Source organism: Zalophus californianus, chromosome 11, assembly GCF_009762305.2.
Source record: "Zalophus californianus isolate mZalCal1 chromosome 11, mZalCal1.pri.v2, whole genome shotgun sequence".
NCBI classification, from domain to species: Eukaryota; Metazoa; Chordata; class Mammalia; order Carnivora; family Otariidae; genus Zalophus; species Zalophus californianus.
The window spans coordinates 14,951,840-14,970,258 of record NC_045605.1 but is presented as its reverse complement, the minus strand read 5'-3'; the positions used below and the strand labels follow the sequence as shown (position 1 = coordinate 14,970,258).

Genomic DNA, 18,419 nt, shown 5'->3' with positions numbered 1-18,419 from the left:
CAGGACCCTGGGATCATGACCTGAGCCGAAGGCAGACGCTTAACCATCTGAGCCACCCAGGCGCCCTAGACTCATTTTTAAAGGTCATAAGGTAGAGTTTTAAAAGAACACAGCAGAAAAGAAGGAGAGAACGTTCTCTTACACGTTCCAAAGAAAGAGCAGTTAATTTACACTTTCTCCTTATTCTTAGTGCTTTAAGTTAGAGCTCAGAGCTGCACTTCCTAAAATTCAACACAAAGGACAGCCTTCATCAATTTGCTTTATCCATGCACCCCCTCTATTCTTTTTTTTTTTTTTTAAGATTTTATTTATTTATTTGACAGAGAGAATTGAGAGAGCACAAGCAGGGGGAGCAGCAGAGGGAGGGAGAAGCAGGCTCTCCGCTGAGCGAGGAGCCCAACGTGGGGCTCAATTCCAGGACCCTGAGATCATGACCTCAGCCTAAGGCAGACGCTTACCCAACCGAATGAGTCACCCAAGCGCTCCCCCTCTATTCTTCTTTACTTAATAGATTTAACATTGATTTGATTAAATAACTTCAATAGTAAACTTTGTATCATTATTATCCTAAGTCAGTAAAATGAGTTAAATGTATTAGGTATAATTTTTTCTATTGTAACTATTAAAATGTTTGACTCAGTACCACCTAAAATCATTTCTGAAACAATCAAACATCTATGTACCTCACTTTGGGAAATACTGGCTTAGAGCATTTCTTTGTGGTTAGTTATTAAAAAAAATCCCCTTAATTCTTCCCATATAAGCTAACAAAACATTTCTAGTTGCTGTAATACTCTGTGTAAAGGAAAGGGTAAGACCAGGAACTTAGTAAATCCTTGACAAGATGTATAAAACGTTTTACTTCATTCCACTGGAGTGTCCAGTTCATGCTGTATAAACACCAAATATAATTTCTAGAAGTTGACAAAACTGGCTTTTCTGAACTACCTTTAGCAAAGAGTTTGGCACAGTCGTGGCACAGTGAAAAATCGTGAGACCACTGTGCGTCCCACCCTTTGCCTGGAGTTGTGGATCCACAGCTCTTGCAGCGAACACACTTGGTGCAGATCTGGAAGAGAAAAGAAATTCAACAGGAATTTCATATTTCTAATATCTCGTCTCATTTAAAGAGACCTCAGATGCAATCCGTTTCTCAAGTTGACCTCTTTCCTGGGATGGCTCTTCCTAATAATGAGACCAAGGGGATCCCGGTTACAGGGTGGGCAAGCCCAAGAGCTCCATGACAGTTCTCTCTGCAACCGTGTCATATGGGTACTCACCCAAACTTTCTTTTTCTTGGTGGGCTTGGTGGGGTAGTTTGGTCCCAGGCACTCGGGGTGATAGCTGTTTCGGCACTTATTACACTCCAGCAGCTGCTGTAGGAAACACAAAGGCAGGGGATGAAGAGGTACACGCTTCCAGTTATGAAATAACTAAGTCATGGAGATGAAAAGTACAGCCGAGGGAATACAGTCCGTGAGACGGCGGATGGGGACTGTGCTTCTCATGCTGAGCACTGAGTCATGTGCAGAAGTGCTGAGTCACTGAGTCATACACCTGAAACTCACATCATATTGTATGTCAGCTATACACTAATTAAAAAAAAAAAGAAAATATAAAGGCAAGAAGTGGGTATCACATCGAAAAAAAAAAAAAGATGGGCATCCCATCGACTCACTTGAAGCACCCATTTCATATTTACCTTCAAGTAAGTATAGCACATCATTAGAACAGTTTAAATTGTCTCATAAATTATTTTACTCTCAAAGAAAGCACTGGGGTTTATGTCCTGCCAGAGGCACTCAGTGATGAGTATTCTTATCAGGTAGACTGGAGTTACTGGGGGGATTTTATCTAATGCCATGTTTTCTCCTATATTCCCCAAATTAAAACACAAAAATAGGCAATGAATTATACCAAATTAAATAGTCGCGATAGACTAAGTCAGCAGAGGAAAAATACAGGTACAAAACCCTAAACCAAAAGGCAGAAATGGAAATAGAGCTCTGTTACTTAGTTTTATACCTTGGTGGCCTGATGCTGCCTTCCACAAACATGACAGAACTTGCAGCGGCGACAACACCAGTTCTCCAGCTGGTCCTCCAGGGGGCGCTCGTTCTCCTCTAAACAAAACTTGTGGAAGGGCTCACAACAGACTTGGCAATACACAAACTAGGGTAAGAGGGGAACACAGAAGTTGTCAAACAACATGTAGAGATCAACCAAATGCTATTTACAGACCTCAGGCTTTAGGAGTCCAATGGTGTGTGCATATATATACATATATATATTTTAAGTTAATACATAATCATTTACAATGAATATGTAAAAAAAAAAAAAAAAAAGCACAAGATTAGGCACTGAGGGGACGCAGGGGCCTAAAGTAATAATGGTAGAATTTAAAAAGTAACAAGATAAATATAATCCCAGATTTACCAGAATGCGTTAAGTGCCTAAGGCGAGGTACAAGCAAGAGCTATGGGAAGGGGGAAAGAGGGACGATTTTAAAGGCTTCCTACAAAATACTGAAGACAGTTGTAAGCTCTGGTTTGTCCTTTCCATCTCTAGTTGTAGAAATGTTATTTTCATGCAAGGAGTTTTTAAAAATTTGAATAAGGATGACCCAGACTTTTCTTTTGCCATAGCAGAATTATTGGGACAACTGATACTAAATAAGGTTTACAGATTAGATAACAATAATATACCACTGTTAATTTCCAGACTTTGACAACTATACCGTGATTGTATGAGAATGTCCTTCGTTTTAGGAAATACACACTAAAATATTTAGACATAAAAGGACACGTCTGCAACTTCCAAATTTTTAGGAAAATGCTATATATAAAATCTATGTACATATTTTCTCACTTTGTAAAATACAGACACACAAAGAGAAAAGGATAAAGCAAAAATATGAACATTTGAGAAATCTGGGTGAAGGGTACATGGGAATTCTTTGTACTACTCTCATAACTTTTCTGCAAATCTGAAATAATGTCAACATAAAAGGTTTTTAAAAATTCGAGGGGCGCCTGGGTGGCTCAGTCGGTTAAGCATCTGCCTTCGGCTCAGGTCATGATCTCAGGGTCCTGGGATCGAGCCCCGCCTCTCGCGCTCCCTGCTCGGTGGGAGGCCTGCTTCTCCCTCTGCCTGCCGCTCCCCCTGCTTGTGCTCTCTCTGTCAAATAAATAAATAAAATCTTAAAAAAAAAAAACACAAAAAAAAAGCTCTCTAACGTCTGGGGGTCCATAGGTGGCGCAGTTGGTTAAGCATCTGACTCTTGGTTTTGGCTCAGGTTGTGCTCTCACAACCGCACATCAGGCTCTGCATTCCATGTGGAGTCAGCTTGAGATTCTCTCTCTCCCTCTCCCTCTGCCCCTCCCCACAGGGTGCTCTCTGTCTCTAAAATAAATAAATAAATCTTAAAAAAAAAAAAAACACCTCGAATGTCAGAATTCATCAAACACTAGTTATGCTTTAGTAGGAGTATAATGCAGGCAGTGAGCTCTTCATTCTCTAGTTCAGTTTTTAGGAATCCTGTGGGATTGCTGTGCACAACTACACAATTTAAATTAAAGCAATTATACTCTGAAAAAAAACCCATTTTATCACAGAAGTTGAAGGACTGGTGATACAAGTTATTCCTGTGAGCAGCATATGTGTGGATGTAAAACATTAAGATTATGTGCAAAAGAGATACAGTAGACCCCTGACACTAAAAACTGAATATTCTTTGTCTCAGTAGTATCTAAAGCAGCCCCACCACTTAGAACAATATTATTGTTCATAATAGGCACTAAAATATTTGCTTAATGAATGAATACCAGACAATAATTTGTAATTTTGCTACTGTATAATTTAACATAGCAAGTGGGCAGGACTGAATCTCTTAGCTAGTGAGTGAGTCTCCCTGATTGCTCAATATGTACATTATAATCTGGCCTTGGAATTTCTTCATGACCTTAAAATACACGTGATAAAATAATAAGCTAAGGAGGTATTCTGGAATTGAGAATTGTATGAATGACAAACTACTGCTTCCTATAAAATTGTGCTTTGCATTGTAAAGGTGGCAAATACTCACTGCCAAAGACTCAAAAGGAAAAAGAAAAATAAAATAAAGAGAAAAGAAGGCACCCATAATCCAATCACATTTTTAAGATTTTGGTGTAAATCCTTCCACAATTCTTTCTGCATATATATATATATTTTTTTTTTTTTAAGATTTTTTATTTATTTATTTGACAGAGAGAGACACAGCCAGAGAGGGAACACAAGCAGGGGGAGTGGGAGAGGGAGAAGCAGGCTTCCCGCGGAGCAGGGAGCCCGATGTGGGACTCGATCCCAGGACCCTGGGACCATGACCTGAGCTGAAGGCAGACGCTTAACGACTGAGCCACCCAGGCGCCCCTGCATATATATTTTTAAAACAATGTCCAAACCAAAATGGGATCATGCTTTACATACTACTTTGTAACCTGCTCTTTTATCAACTCAGTGATGTGTCATGGACACCTTCCCATGTCAATATCAATCTATATTACTATCTAGGACTTCCTATTTGCCCTTATATGCACGTCCTATGATTAAAGACTCCCGCCCCTTATTGACAAACTTTCGGTTCTTTCCTATTATTTGTTATCATAAGCAGCACTGAAATAAAGCCTTCTGTTTATTACAGAGAGAGAAGGGTTTATTACATACATACGGACTGCACACACACATGAGAGAGAGAAGGGTTTATTACATACATCCGTATTGCACACACACATATATACACACATACCTATGCATATGATTATTGCTGTTTCTCTAATTATATCCTTAGGATAAATACCTGGAGTGCCACTGCTGGGTTAGACGTATGTTCATTTTAAAGATAAATACATATATCTGAACAATCTCTTCAGAAAGAAAGATCGCAACTAAGTTAGATTCCACCAACAGGAAGTCCCTATTTCCACATGCTCTTTTTTCCCCAAAATTTTTTTAAAAAGATTTTTTAAAAAAAGATTTTATTTTTAAGATTTTATTAATTTATTTATTGAGAAGGGGGGGCAGGAGAGGGAGAGAGAGAGAATCTCCAGCAGACTCAGAGCTGATGGGAGCTCGATCTCACAACCCTGAGATCATGACCTGAGCCAAAATCAAGAGTCAGATGCTTAACCGACTGAGCCACCCCGGTGCCTCTAAAGATTTTATTTTTTTAAGTAATCTCTATAGCCAACGTGGGGCTTGAACTCACAACCCCCGAAATCAAGAGTTGTGCGCTCCACTGACTTAGCCAGCCAGGCTCCCCTTCCCACATGATTTTTTTTTTTTTAAGATTTTATTTATTTATTTGACAGAGAGACACAGCGAGAGAGGGAACACAAGCAGGGGGAGTGGGAGAGGAAGAAGCAGGCTTCCCGCTGAGCAGAGAGCCCGATGTGGTGCTCGATCCCAGGACCCTGGGATCATGACCTGAGCTGAAGGCAGACGTTTAACGACTGAGCCACCCAGGCACCCCCCACATGATCTTTTTAATCATGCTTTAATGTCCAATTTTTGGTCATGAGAAGGCTTTGCCCCTGCCCACCATGTTTTTATTTCTCATTTTGTGAATTACATATTCCTGTCCGTAGCATATTTTTTTTACTGGGTGTTGTTCCTTTTTCTTATTATTGCTAAGAGCTCCTTGTAGACAAGGGGATTTTGATAATCAATATAAGAGAGCCATCTCTTTTTCCAGAAGTGCGCTCTATCATTTTTGCCATGTTTGGACATTTAGCAGAACTATCAGAACTCTAATAAAAAGAATGAATTTTAAGAGATGAGACCATTAATCCTTTCACACTCAATAATTTTGCTCCTCTACTAAGAAGCAGATTCCTTCATGAAATCTCTAAAAAACTTGTAAAGCATTTCATTAGCTGGACAGTAGGGGTGCCCAGCTGGCTCAGTCTGTGGAGACTGCGACTCTTGCTGTCTGGGTTGTGAGTTCGAGCCCCATGTTGGGCGTAAATATTTCTTTAAAAAAAATAAATCAAAAACAAAGAGGGGACAGTACCTGCTACATACCAACAAGAGAGAAGAAATGATTTCTTTCATCACAGCAAAATCATCTACCATTCAACTGTCTGGGGTACCAAGAAGCAGCTTCTCTTACCTCCACGTGCCCACTGCTGGCACAGAGAAAGCAAACCACTCTGGGTGTTATAGGAACAGAGGTCAAGATTCCTAAGCCTCCCATCTCCCACACATTTTCTGCTTCACAATCCTCCTGTAGAGAGAGAGACGGATCGTTTATGGAAGTGTTCCAGTGACACACAGCTTTGGATTGAGAGCAAGGCCAGCAAGCATAAAATCAGAGTGACACCAGAGTGGCAAGAAGACTTAGTTTCGGTGGGTTCAAGAACAACCTGCTACTTTAAAAAATTTTCATCTCAGACACAAACTGTTAAAATGCTCACCTACTGGTTTAATTCATGTTAACGAGAACGCAAAGATATCCTGGGAGTGACTTTTCTCCTTAGAGTTTTGCTGATTCAAGCAATCATCATGGTTGGAGAATTCCCACGTGAAAGAATTATTTCCTCAGACGCTGTTCTCATCCGAATGCACTTTCTCGCTCAGGCTGATGCCTGCGTTTGTTCGTCAGCTCGTAAATGGTGACCTCACGACACTGACCAGAGTTCTCTCACACCTGAACCCACCTGCCAATGGTAGTTCTTATTCCCTGACTGGGTGCTGAATTCCCCCTCCTTCATCAACACCTTGGACAACATCATTTTTCTGATCTGAAGTCCATGACGCTCGACATACTACACGGTCACAAAACGCTTTTACCTTAAAGTCCACTCTGATCCTGTGGACTCCATCTGCTGGGATTTTTTGCTTCGAACTATTGCCATTGGAGAGAGTGCTGAGGATGTTCAAAGTGCCTGTGTTCTCCTGCTTACTGACTGGAGGTGGCTTTTCCTACAGAGACAGAAGATGGATAAAGAACAAAACCACATCCCACTTGCCTTCACTTTTGCAACAGGTAACGATGCAAACAAAAAATCTTATTAATAGTTCTGGAGAACATGTTTCCAGCACAAGTATTCCACAGACACAGAGAGTTAATCTTCAGATTCTTTTTTCCATGGGGGCATTTTATGTATGTATCACAGCCGTAGGAGAATCCCAGGACTCTCCCTCCTGTGGGTTTTTGTCTTGCTTCTTTGTGGTCCATGATGTCAGCTGAGGTTGTTGGCACAATGAAACCAAAGTGACAGCATGGGAGCAGGTTATTCTGCCATTTTTCTGGATCTTTAAGTTGCACATCCAACCTGGGGCTGATCATTTTACTCTTGTTTAACTGGTCTAGGACAGTCACAACAGTATTCGCAGCTCTGGGACCATTAATGATTTCAACTCGCCAGTGTAACCATGCTTTATCACCACAGTCAGAAGCCAGACAATGACCTTGGAGCAAGGCTTAATAAGACCCTGGCATCTGCCTCTCTTTGGCATTGTTGATGCATCAGCCAGGACGCTCATGCACCACCATTATGGTGGCACAGAGAGACGGCAGAAAGCGCCAGAAGATTTTTTCTTTTAACAATTTACTTATTTGAGAGAGAGAGAGAGAGAGAGAGAGCACGCAAGTGCGACACGCGTGTGCAGGGAGAGGGGCAGAGGGAGAAGTAGAGGGAGACTCTGTGCTGCCCAATGTGGGGCTTGATCCCACGACCCTGAGATCACGACCGGAGCAGAAATCAAGAGTCGGATGCTCAACCAACTGAGACACCCAGGCGCCCCGAGCCAGAAGATTCTTAAAGACCTCTCTCTCTCCACGTAAAAACACAGTGGACACGGGGAAGGGTGGTGGCTATAGACAAATATCGCTAAAGGACGTCGAGGGCAAAAACAATCATAGTAAGCGGCCTGCGGCATCAGCCTAAGCACGGAAGGCCACAAAGAAGGGGAAAGACAAAAAACAAAACGAGCTAAAGCCTAAACCTGGTTTGTTCATTTTAAGGAAGTCCACTGCCATCTACAGAGAAGCAGATATGCAGTTTCCTTCACTCAATCACGTAAATGTCCAGGATAAGACTATGTCTTATGAATGCAACACATCCCTGAGCAATGGCAGAGAAACAAATCTCTCCTCACCTTTTCTTTTGGTTTTTGTTTTACAGGAATACTTGGGCGAGGAGCCACTTTTTTCTGCTTGCTTTGCTCTGGACCTAAAGAATTCAAAATAAATTGCAGTCAGACACTGCTAAACTCAGAGTTCGTGCTAAACAGCAAGGACCACCTGAGGACTTACTGGCCTGTGAAGAAAGGGGCATCAGAAAACACAAAAACCGACTTAAACTCTAGGCTTTACACAGGAAATTAAGACAATACCTCCAATTTAACTGTTTTTTTGCTTCTATTTCTTTATTATTATATAAATAGCTTAAAAGAGAGCTAATTTTCCTTAACTAAAGGCTTAAAAATATACATTTCGGGTTTTCAAATGCTGTTTAAGGCATCAGTGTTCTTTGCTGGTACTTCTGGTTCCGCAACTCCTTCTTGCCTTCCTCACTCACCTGATTCGGGTGGTGGAGGCTGTTTTTTCTTGGGCTCACTAGGAGTGGTCTTGGGAACTTCCTTTCTTGGTGGTGCTGTGCTCGGTGGCTGTGGAGGGGTGACTGGCACTGGCTGGGAGGCCTGCTTGCTGGACTTCCTGGAAGCTGGAGTGGTAACTTGTTTGGATTCAGGAACTGGGGCAGAGGCGTTCCCTTCTTCGCTCTTTTCCTCAATGGGCTTTCGAGGCGGAGGTTCACTATTGCTTTTCTTGGGGGCAGGGTCCTCTCTTGCTGACGGGGCAGGTTTCTGACCAGAGTCCACCACGCTCTTCCCAACACTGCTCTCCTTGCTCTCTTTCTTTTCGCTGGTTTTAGACTTTTTCTCTTTCTTTTTCACAGCTAGGGGGAAAAAAGACCAAGATGATTTATCTGTAAGTGAGAAAAACTTTCTTTAAGACAAAAGCAGAGGAATGTAACACTATCTTATTCACAGTGCCCTGCACTGAAGTCGACACTGGAAAGAGCAAGCTGGTCAGGTGAGACAGGTATACTTGTCTTGCTCTCGGAAACAGAATGGACTGGAATTGTCACAGGAATTTAAAAATTTTTTTGATTATGGAAAATTTCAAAGTAGAGGGAATAGTAAAATGAACCTTCACATAACTACCACCCAGCTTCAACAACCACCAACTCGCTGGGAAAAGCAGTTAAACAAACAAACAAATGAACAACTAGCGTTCTATGTACACTAGATGTACATGACTACGTGGTATTACAGCAGGAAACATTTGGGAAAAATCCTTTTACAACGCTACCTTTTGCTTGCTTCTGAAGGTAGGCTTTGGAAGGCATCCATTGTAGATTCTGACATTTTCTCATCCTAGGATAACAAGGGATACCATAAAGTAAACTACATTTAGAAGAAAAGCCATTGAAACAAATGTTAATTTGTCTGCAAGAATCAGTGAACCTTTACTAGGGTTCATTCTGAGAGCTGAAAAAAGTACTCAGATTCAATCTGAGCCTCTGAATGCTTCGATCAGCAATTTTACCTACCTTTAGGGTCTAAAAGGAATAAATATCAAATTATTTTTGAAATGGGACTCAGATTTCTTATAACCCAGTACTAACTAGCACCACACACAAAATGATCAGCTGGTGTCTTATAGTCAAATCGGTTCTGCTCCCTTATGAGATTAACATTCATATAGTAATCTGAATAAAAAATGGACTAAAATTAACCAACAAGTCCCTTGTCTGACACTACAATGCTATAGGTCTATCTCAGGGCTTTGATACATAGTTCACCCCTCAATTTAATGAAACTAAAACTTACTTTGAAGTCTAAAACTGAGCTAAATACACTTCAACCCCTAAATTACAGTGCAGGTTTATCTTGCAATCATGTACCTTTCTGCTGATCAGTGATTTGTCTCACTTCTTTCCACTAATGGGACTGAGACAAGATTCTTGCTTAAGGCCAGACTAAACGAAAGCACAGAACTACTTACTGTCTCCTAGAAACTATCTCCCCTGAACTAATTTCTCCCAGCCACACTTTCTATAAATCACTTTCATGTTACCATTCATTCAGCAAATACCTATTGCTAATATCTACTCCTGTGCCAGGCACTTTATGAGATGCTCAGTCACTAAAATTTGTTTGTGCAACTTTCTTGATCCATTTAAAACAAATTATGCCAAAGAGCAGAAAGTGAATCCACAAACTAACTTAAAAAAGGGAGAAAAGATCAAGTAATCAAAACTTTCAGATCAAAAACTCCACATGCATGAAAATATTCTGGAGTTAGAAAGCCAAGGGTCTCAGACTAAGATATCACCACTTTTTCCTCAATGCCATAAAGGTAATTTCAGTTGACCTGAAAAATTATAATACAAATAGATATTATAATATAAGTTAAATTAAATATAAATTATACCTCAATTATATGTGAATATTACATATACATGTGACTTATATATATCTTATATAATATATAAAATATGAATATATAAATTTGTCAGTTTTTACATGGAAGCCCTCCTTAGCTACACTGATATGGTAGCCACTAGGCACATGTGGCCATTTAAATTTAATTAACTGAAATGCAATGCAATTAAATATGTAGTTCCTCGGTCACACTAACCACACTTCCAGTGTTCTACAGCCACGTTCGGCTAGTGGCTACCACACGAACTGAGCAGACAGAGAATCTTTCCACCGCTGCAGGACTTTCTACTACACAGCACTGCCCTGAGTATTTCTTATTTAAGGACAGCCCAATCCTGGCCACATCACAAAATCCAACTCTGCAAAACTAACCTTGCACCTCAAGGAGACTCAACACAACCACATTCAGTTTTCTGATGCATCCCTGCAACAGACCAGGCATAAACACACAACCTCCACGGCTGAGAGGTCAACACCTCAGAGTAAGACACCCACTCACTTGCAGCACTGCTTCTTTATATTTCGGCCACCAAACTTGGGTTTGTCTAAGCAATTAGTACAAACACCACAGTCCTCAGGCACCTGGCAGCCGGGACACTGCCCACACCGCCTGGATCGTCGCCCTTTCTTTACTGGAGGTTCCTGAGGCGCCTTGTTTCTGGTAACGGGTTTAATTGGTTTGATGGGTGGAGCAAGAGGTTCAGCATCTTCTGAGCCAGCAATTGATGACTTGTCTGTTAAAGAAACGTGTCGTTAGTTCTGAGGGAGTATCTAATTCCTTCTTGGGAGCAGAGGCGGAATTCCTCAAAATCCGTTTATATCATTATATACATTCAAGCCTCATTTTAATTGGGACTCCAAAAATGAAATACGTCATAATAAAAATATTCATATGCAGAAGTCAGAGCCTGTTTTAAATAATTCTTTAAATGTTTTAAAACGCCTATAACTTGCAGCTTGATGAAAGCAGAAATCCGAACACTGAGAGCAAAACACAGTCTAACCTAAAACCAGGAATGCGAATTGAATCCTTCTTAAGATTCTCTAAACCTCTACATTTTATATAAGCAGTCACCTAGCATTTAAGTCACCCAGCATCTAAAAGCAACCATGAGAATGTGCCCCACAGACGTCCAACAACAGGGAACGAAGCTAACTGACCAACGGCCCCAACTGCTGTGCTCTGAAATCCAGTGGTACACCGAGCCCACACTTACCATGGGGGTTGCTCCTAGGTAGTGACTGAGCATGGCAGGGATACTAAGGCGGGCCTGTTCCTGGGAGACACAAAACTCCCCTGACAGTCAGCTTTTGCTCAAGGACTCCCCCACAGCCTTTGGGAAGACAGTCTGGGAAGACAGTCTGGGAAGATTCTGCCCAACCCTCCCACCCTCTCTCTTTCCTTGGGGTCAGACTTACAGAGCAGCCTGACCATTGTCCCAGCCTTCCCCAGCTCCCCCCGATTTTCTCTCTCGGGCATTTCCTCTAGGGTAATCCTTGCACACTGAATACACCCTTGCCATTTGCTTTTTGGAGGACCCAGACTAACACACAGTGCTATGAAGGGCCTACTAGGTATCCCCAGAACGACCAGCAAACAAATCAAAAAATGTCTGCTCAGACTTCGAGGTTGACACCCCTGACCTACCATCATTCCCCATGGAAGACAAAATCTTTTCTCGTTCTTCCCATGGTAAGGCACTCAGGGTGGGCATGTCATCAGGAAACACAGCTCGTTTTCGGCCAAGGGCAACAGCAGCTCTTCTGCAGACATGTTTAATGCGGGGTCCTCGCACAGAGGTCTCTGATGAATCACTTTCTTGACCCTGAATAAGAGGCAAGTCAAAACAAACAACAGCAAGCATACATGTTGAAAATGTGATTAAATGAAGCAAAGGTATAGCTGGTAGGTTATTACAATCTAGAATCAACACATACAACTCTAGCTATTCCCAGCTGATAAGCCATGACAATCCATAGAAATCGACTAGTTCTGTACCCTAAAATTGACAGCCAAAAGGGGGGGCAGGGTTTTTAATCAAAAAACAGAAATCAACTAAATTTCTATTCCCCATTATACTACTGCTTCAAAACTCCCCTCAAAACTCAAGCTGCCAGTCTACGTTATCCAAAGTTTCACCTGGAGTTAACAGGGCTTATCTAATCACAGACTATTTCTTCTATTTCCTTGATCAACAGAGAAGTAGGGGAAACAACTTATAAATGTAAGCATGAAAGGCCACAGCTCTGCACAGAAGCGTCTTGCATTTTATTTTATTTTTCAAATTAAGTCTCTTTTTTAAAAATTTTTTTATTTTTAAAGATTGTATTTATTTGACAGAGACACAGCGAGAGAGGGAACACAAGCAGGGGGAGTGGGAGAGGGAGAAGCAGGCTTCCTGTGGAGCAGGGAGCCTGATGCGGGGCTTAATCCCAGGATGCTGGGACCACGACCTGAACCGAAGGCAGACACCTAACGACTGAGCCACCCAGGCGCCCCACGTCTTACATTTTAAAGAGCCACTGCTCCTATCACTAGGAGGCTAACCAAAATACGTCCAAAATGGTATCAGAAATAAATACCATCATCCTCCTGCTAGAACTCTCAACTGGCAAAACTACTAAAGGTAAATATGGCCCTAGGTTGAATAACATGAAAAACCTAAATGTGTGGTCATCTTAACCTAACTTGGTGTGTTGGCATAAATATGTATCACATGGCAATTTTAAAAAAAGAACCTAAAGATCCGTGGGTTTTCTCAGAAAAGGTCAGTGCCTAGCTACCTTTGTAAAAAGAAAAAAAAAAAAAGAACTGTTCTTTGTAAAATTTGTCATCTTAATGAACTGAATCCTACAGCTTTTCTGCCTGCAACTTAAGGCTAAGTGCTTCTCATCTGTGTTCTGCAACTACCTATCATCTCTTGCTCTAATCACTCACTGCTCAGAGGAAGAGAAGCCTCCCCCCCATTTTCTTTGGTAAATAATAGTAAAACAATGTGACTACAAAAACGCACCTTCAACATTAGGTCACAGATTCCACTACACCAAACCCATGAAGTACAAACTACCTTTCAGTCTTAAGTCACCACCTTCCTGTGCGTCACAGTCCAGCGATCCGCCGTTCCTCTCAGATGTGTCTCATACTTTTTCATCTCTACCCACACTGTGCCCTCTGTTTAGAATATCCTCTCCTATGGCGCATGGGTGGCTCAGTCGGTTAGGCGTCCGACTCTTGATTTCAGCTCAGGTCATGATCTCAGGATGTGAGATCAAGCCCCGAGTTGGGTTCTGCACTGGGCGTGGAGGCTGCTTCAGATTCTCTCTCTCCCCCTTCACCCTCTCCCCCCACCACCTGCTTGCCCTGGCGTGAGGGCACGCGCGCTCTCTCTCAGAAAAAAAAAAAAAAGAAGAAGAAGAAGAAGAGGAAGAATTTTCTCCCCTGTCATTTCCTACCTATCAAAATCCTACCAGTCCTTGAAGGGGCACTGCAAATGCCACCACTTCCCCTGCCCTTCTCCTGATTCCCAGAACTAGACATCACCGAAACATTTCGCCGAAAACTCACTGACAGAAGAGGCTCGATAAACTATTAAGTTTAACAGGCAAGATGGAAAAGAGTACCTGTGCTTTGGGCTGGTCGGTTTGTTTAAGACTTTTACTCTTCTCAATCTTGCAGAGCTGGGCTTTGGCCTTTTTTAGGAGGCTGGCAACCCTCTTGTCCGTCATAGGAAGCTTGTCTGCCTGAGCCAACATGGAGCCTATGGAGGAAGTGGAATGTTTAACAGTGCTAGATGAAGGAGTGGAAAGGCAGAGGGTTTTCTCCTTCTCCAGGGATGGGGCAGTTGGGCCGAGGTCCAAGTTGTTTTTTTCCAGATTTCCTCTCCCTTTCTTTATAAGTATTTTGGTTTTGACAGCTGTTGTATCCCCAAGAGTCACAGAAGCAATATCAGTCCCAGAATCAAGTGATGAAGACTTCTTCCGCCCTGTTGCTTTTTTGGCAGAAGATGAAGTGGCAACATCTTCACCGACAACCTTGTCTTTGGAAACCCTACCCACAGGATACAAAGCAGAACTACTCTGAATTTCTGATCCCTTTTTCCTTTTCTCTTTCCTTGACTCCCGCTTATTCTCTTTTTCTCTCTCCCGGTCTCTCTCTCTACTCTTGTCCTTCTCCACGCTCTTGTCAGCATCTCGATCTTTGGACAGCTCCTCAGGGGCCTTGTCTTTATTTCTCCCTCTTTCAGTCTGAGAGCCTGGGGTAAACCAAGGGAAGAGAGGAGTGGGGCTGCCAGATGAAAATGGCTCTGCTGGAGCGCTAGCCTGCTTCCTTGGTCTCTGGCTTTTCTCTGCAGATTCCCCAGACTGAGTCAGGGAATGAGAAGGAAAAGTAAAAGTTGGGTTTAAGGCACTAGTGGCAAGAGGACTAACAGATATGCTTAATGAGGAAGAGACAGAAGACGGCGGGGTGAGAGGTGACAGCTCAGCAGTACTAAGCCTTCCACTTCTTGTCCTCATGGAGTGAGAAGGAGATCTTGGTTCAGATCGAATAGGGCTAAAGACTTTTCTTTTCCTTTTTCTGTTGGATACTCCTGAAGAAGATGTTCCAGCAGAAGTTCGATTACTAGGCAAGGTGACAGACTCAAATATTCTAGAGTGAGCCTCACTTGGAGTAAATCTCGGAGCTCTCAGAAGAGGGCTCCTTTTGTGCATATCGAACCTTGTTCCAGAGTGGAGTGGTGAAAACAATCGGGCTGAAGCAGCAGTACCGGATGCAGAAAAACCGGACGCGAAGCCAACATCCTCGGGAGTTAGTGGAGGGGGTCGGAAATTATCAAATATGGGTTTGCGAATAAGACCTTCTTTGGCATACTTTGCTGAGGAAAAGTATTGTGGCTCTGACCTAGAATGCTTTAAGGAAGTCCACCTAAACGTCGGTTCTCGCAAAATAGACTTGCGCTTCCCTTGCATAGGAGCAGCAGAAGCAGGCAAAAATGGTGATGCTAAGGGGATCGTTGGAGGCATGAGCCAAGGTGTGTGGTCAGAGATGCCGGAGGCTGGCTGCAGCGGCGGGGGTGGAGTAAGCAGAGGTGGAGGCGGAGAGGAAGAGGGCTGCTGCTGGGGGGCACTTTGTAGAGTTGATAGCTTTTTAGTTGTTCTAGATCCAAAACTTCTCTCTGACACGGAATACCTTCTGCTTCTCCTATCATTACTATCGTTTTCTGGGGACTGGGAAATAGGCAGTGGAGTATGAACTTCGGGGGTCTCGCTCCGCTCTTCAGGAAGTACCTGAATCTCCTCAGAGGCCTGAGAATCTGTGGAGGTATCAACACTGGGGCTACTAGATCGGGAGGAGTCTGAAGACATCTGAGAGGAGTGCTGAGAAGCTGCACTTGATTTTTCAGAAGATCCACAGGACGTGGCACTGAATCTACTATTCGGTGTAGACTCTAGTCGGGCAATTTTAATCGGAGGGTCATAATCCTCATCCTCTATAAACCGCCGAGGGGTTTTAATGATCCGTGAGGAGATGGCACTGACAACGGGCATAATGAACTGTCGAATGTTTTTGACCTGTGTCTTCACCTTTCTTCCCTGCAGCTGAGCTGCTTCTTTCTCAATTTTCTTTTGAGCCCCCTTTTTTGCCCTCTGCAAGAGCTGCTTAGCAATTGTTGCATCTGTCCTTTTAGAAGAAGGAATAATCCTCACCGGCTTAATCCTTCGAGGGCTTTGTCTGACTACTGTCTTATCTTCTTTTGTGAGTGGAGGTGTTCCTTCCTTGTCCTTCCGGACCTTCTGGGGCTTTTCCAGTTCAGAGTTAATGAGGAGGCCTGAAGGGGTCTTTATCCTTTCTGTCGATGGAGGCCTTCCTCGCCGCCGGACAATCTGTACCCCCTTCCTTCCTATTTGAAGCTTCCCTGTCTTAAACTTAGACTTGAGAGGAGAGAGTTTACCTGCTCTTAATTTTTTAATCTTTGTGGCTTGTTGAAATGTAGCAGAAGGTGTCCGTTTAATCTTTTTCAAGCTATCTTCTTTGCTTCCCTTTGGTAGCTCTGAAATGTCCTTTCCGTGTGTTATTTTGATTTTTACTCCAGGGAAGGTGGGGGGTCTTCCTCTCTTCTTTTCTATGCTTTTAGAATCTTTCTTCTTGATCTTATCTCCAGATTTGGTCTCTGATTTATTTAGAGGGGAAAACACAGACGGATCTGAGAGGATAGCTGAATTTCGGTCAGAGCCACTTCTAGGTCTCCCGCGAGGCTTTCGAGGGCTAGTTTTAACTGTGTATAAAAATTAAACAATGAAGAGCATACATTTAGCTTTGTAGTTCAGGTCGGAACTAAGCTGAACATACTTTAGCACAAGCCATTTTGTACTGACCTCTACCTGGTCTAGTGAGTCACTTAAACATCTTAATTAGGCTTAGCTTCTTTTCACCAAAAACTTGCCTCAAAGAAACCAAGTAAATAACATTCCACCTATAACATCTAACTTTTGGGACAGAACAACTAAGATAATGATAACAGATTTTCAACCAAGCAATTAATATGCAAAACTGATTTTCCTACCATTTCAGGTGAGCGAGGGCTTTTTTTTTTAATTAAAAAAAAATAGGTTTACCAAAAAAATCTATGCTACCTTTTCCATATCCTAGCCACTAAGATTAATATTTGAGAACATGTTCATAGGAAGTCATCCCATCTTTTCGGTGGAATTTTGGCTTTCACAAATTTGAACAAGGAGCTCTTCGATCGATAACATACCAACTTTTGTCAGGAAAGCACCTGGGCAGCTCAGCTTCCTATAGTTTCAGTCTGTTTTGTCAAAGTAAACTAAGAAAGCTTTATTGAATAGAAAAATGTTCATCCGTGAGACATCAGAATAAGATCACTGAACTCAGTGGCATGTGAACTCCTCAGTGAAGTGACATGATGATGTGTCCATTAATCTACTCCCCTACTTACAGGTTCTTGAACTAGTTAGTCCCAGGTTACAAAAAAGATTTAACCCTAATTGACGTCAAGAGCAAATCAACAATTTATTAAATCAGACTTCTTCTAGTCTAAATAAAAGGAATTTGCCAATTTATAAATCAGCTCAATTTGCTACTTTTTCAAGAGACTTGAGAAAACAAGGCTGTTTTCTAAAATTCTTTGTATAAACCTGGATTTTCTAAATGGATTAAGAGTTTCCTGGTCTCTCACAACTTCTCTTCCCTCATGACTTTCCAATGTCTGATATGACTCAACATTCTTCTGAGACTAAAATCTCCCCTAACAGGCATCAAAAGACATTTATGCCAGTATGATGAACATTTTAGACTATGGAACCAACTTCCTAACAGAACAGAAATCAACAAAGGTCTTACTCTTGAGCTTTCCAAATATAAATGTTTTTTTCACCAATTAACTTGAAACTTCCTTTAATACATTAAGGATTCATAAATCCATTCTCAATATATATTAATTACAACAAAAGTAATGGACTAGGAGACAGCAAGAAAACTAAGTTTCATTTCTTAAATAATGAAGCATACCCAGATGGTTTAGAAAACAAAAACAAGACAACATTCAAGGTAGACTGATAACCATTCAAGGAAAGGTTGTGAATTACTCCTACCCAGAAGTATATCACAAGATTCCTTATCATCATGCTAGACTTGAACCAGGCCACTCATAGGGCTTTATTAATCCGGAAAACCTCTTCTATCCAATTTTTAAAAGAATTTTTTGGTGGACAAGGAGAAAAACCAAAACAGAGAAGAGTCCAGCTCTGTTAATCACAACATATTCAGAGAACTCAAAAGTCAGTTATGAGTAACTGCATCATATATTTTCCCGGCCTCATTTTGTCATCTAGAAATGGAGGGTCAGACCGGATGATCTCTAAAATCACGTTCCTATAGGAAGTTTTAGGATTTCATTGCATCTTCA

The 18,419-nt window shown here is 41.9% G+C and overlaps 1 protein-coding gene across 3 annotated transcripts in view; it reads right to left on the bottom strand.

Moving 5' to 3' along the window:
• Positions 1-18,419, bottom strand: part of KMT2A (lysine methyltransferase 2A) — a 77,156-nt gene that overhangs the window by 29,674 nt on the left and 29,063 nt on the right. For all 3 annotated transcript variants that reach the window (XM_027581001.2, XM_027581002.2, XM_027581003.2), the window contains 11 exons: positions 14,113-16,766; positions 12,140-12,317; positions 10,991-11,225; positions 9,356-9,420; positions 8,562-8,939; positions 8,140-8,213; positions 6,829-6,960; positions 6,149-6,262; positions 2,026-2,172; positions 1,281-1,376; positions 949-1,069 (listed from right to left, as the gene is read on the bottom strand). In XM_027581001.2, the coding sequence (XP_027436802.2) occupies positions 949-1,069; positions 1,281-1,376; positions 2,026-2,172; positions 6,149-6,262; positions 6,829-6,960; positions 8,140-8,213; positions 8,562-8,939; positions 9,356-9,420; positions 10,991-11,225; positions 12,140-12,317; positions 14,113-16,766 (4,194 nt within the window). The remainder of the gene's footprint in view (positions 1-948; positions 1,070-1,280; positions 1,377-2,025; positions 2,173-6,148; positions 6,263-6,828; positions 6,961-8,139; positions 8,214-8,561; positions 8,940-9,355; positions 9,421-10,990; positions 11,226-12,139; positions 12,318-14,112; positions 16,767-18,419) is intronic.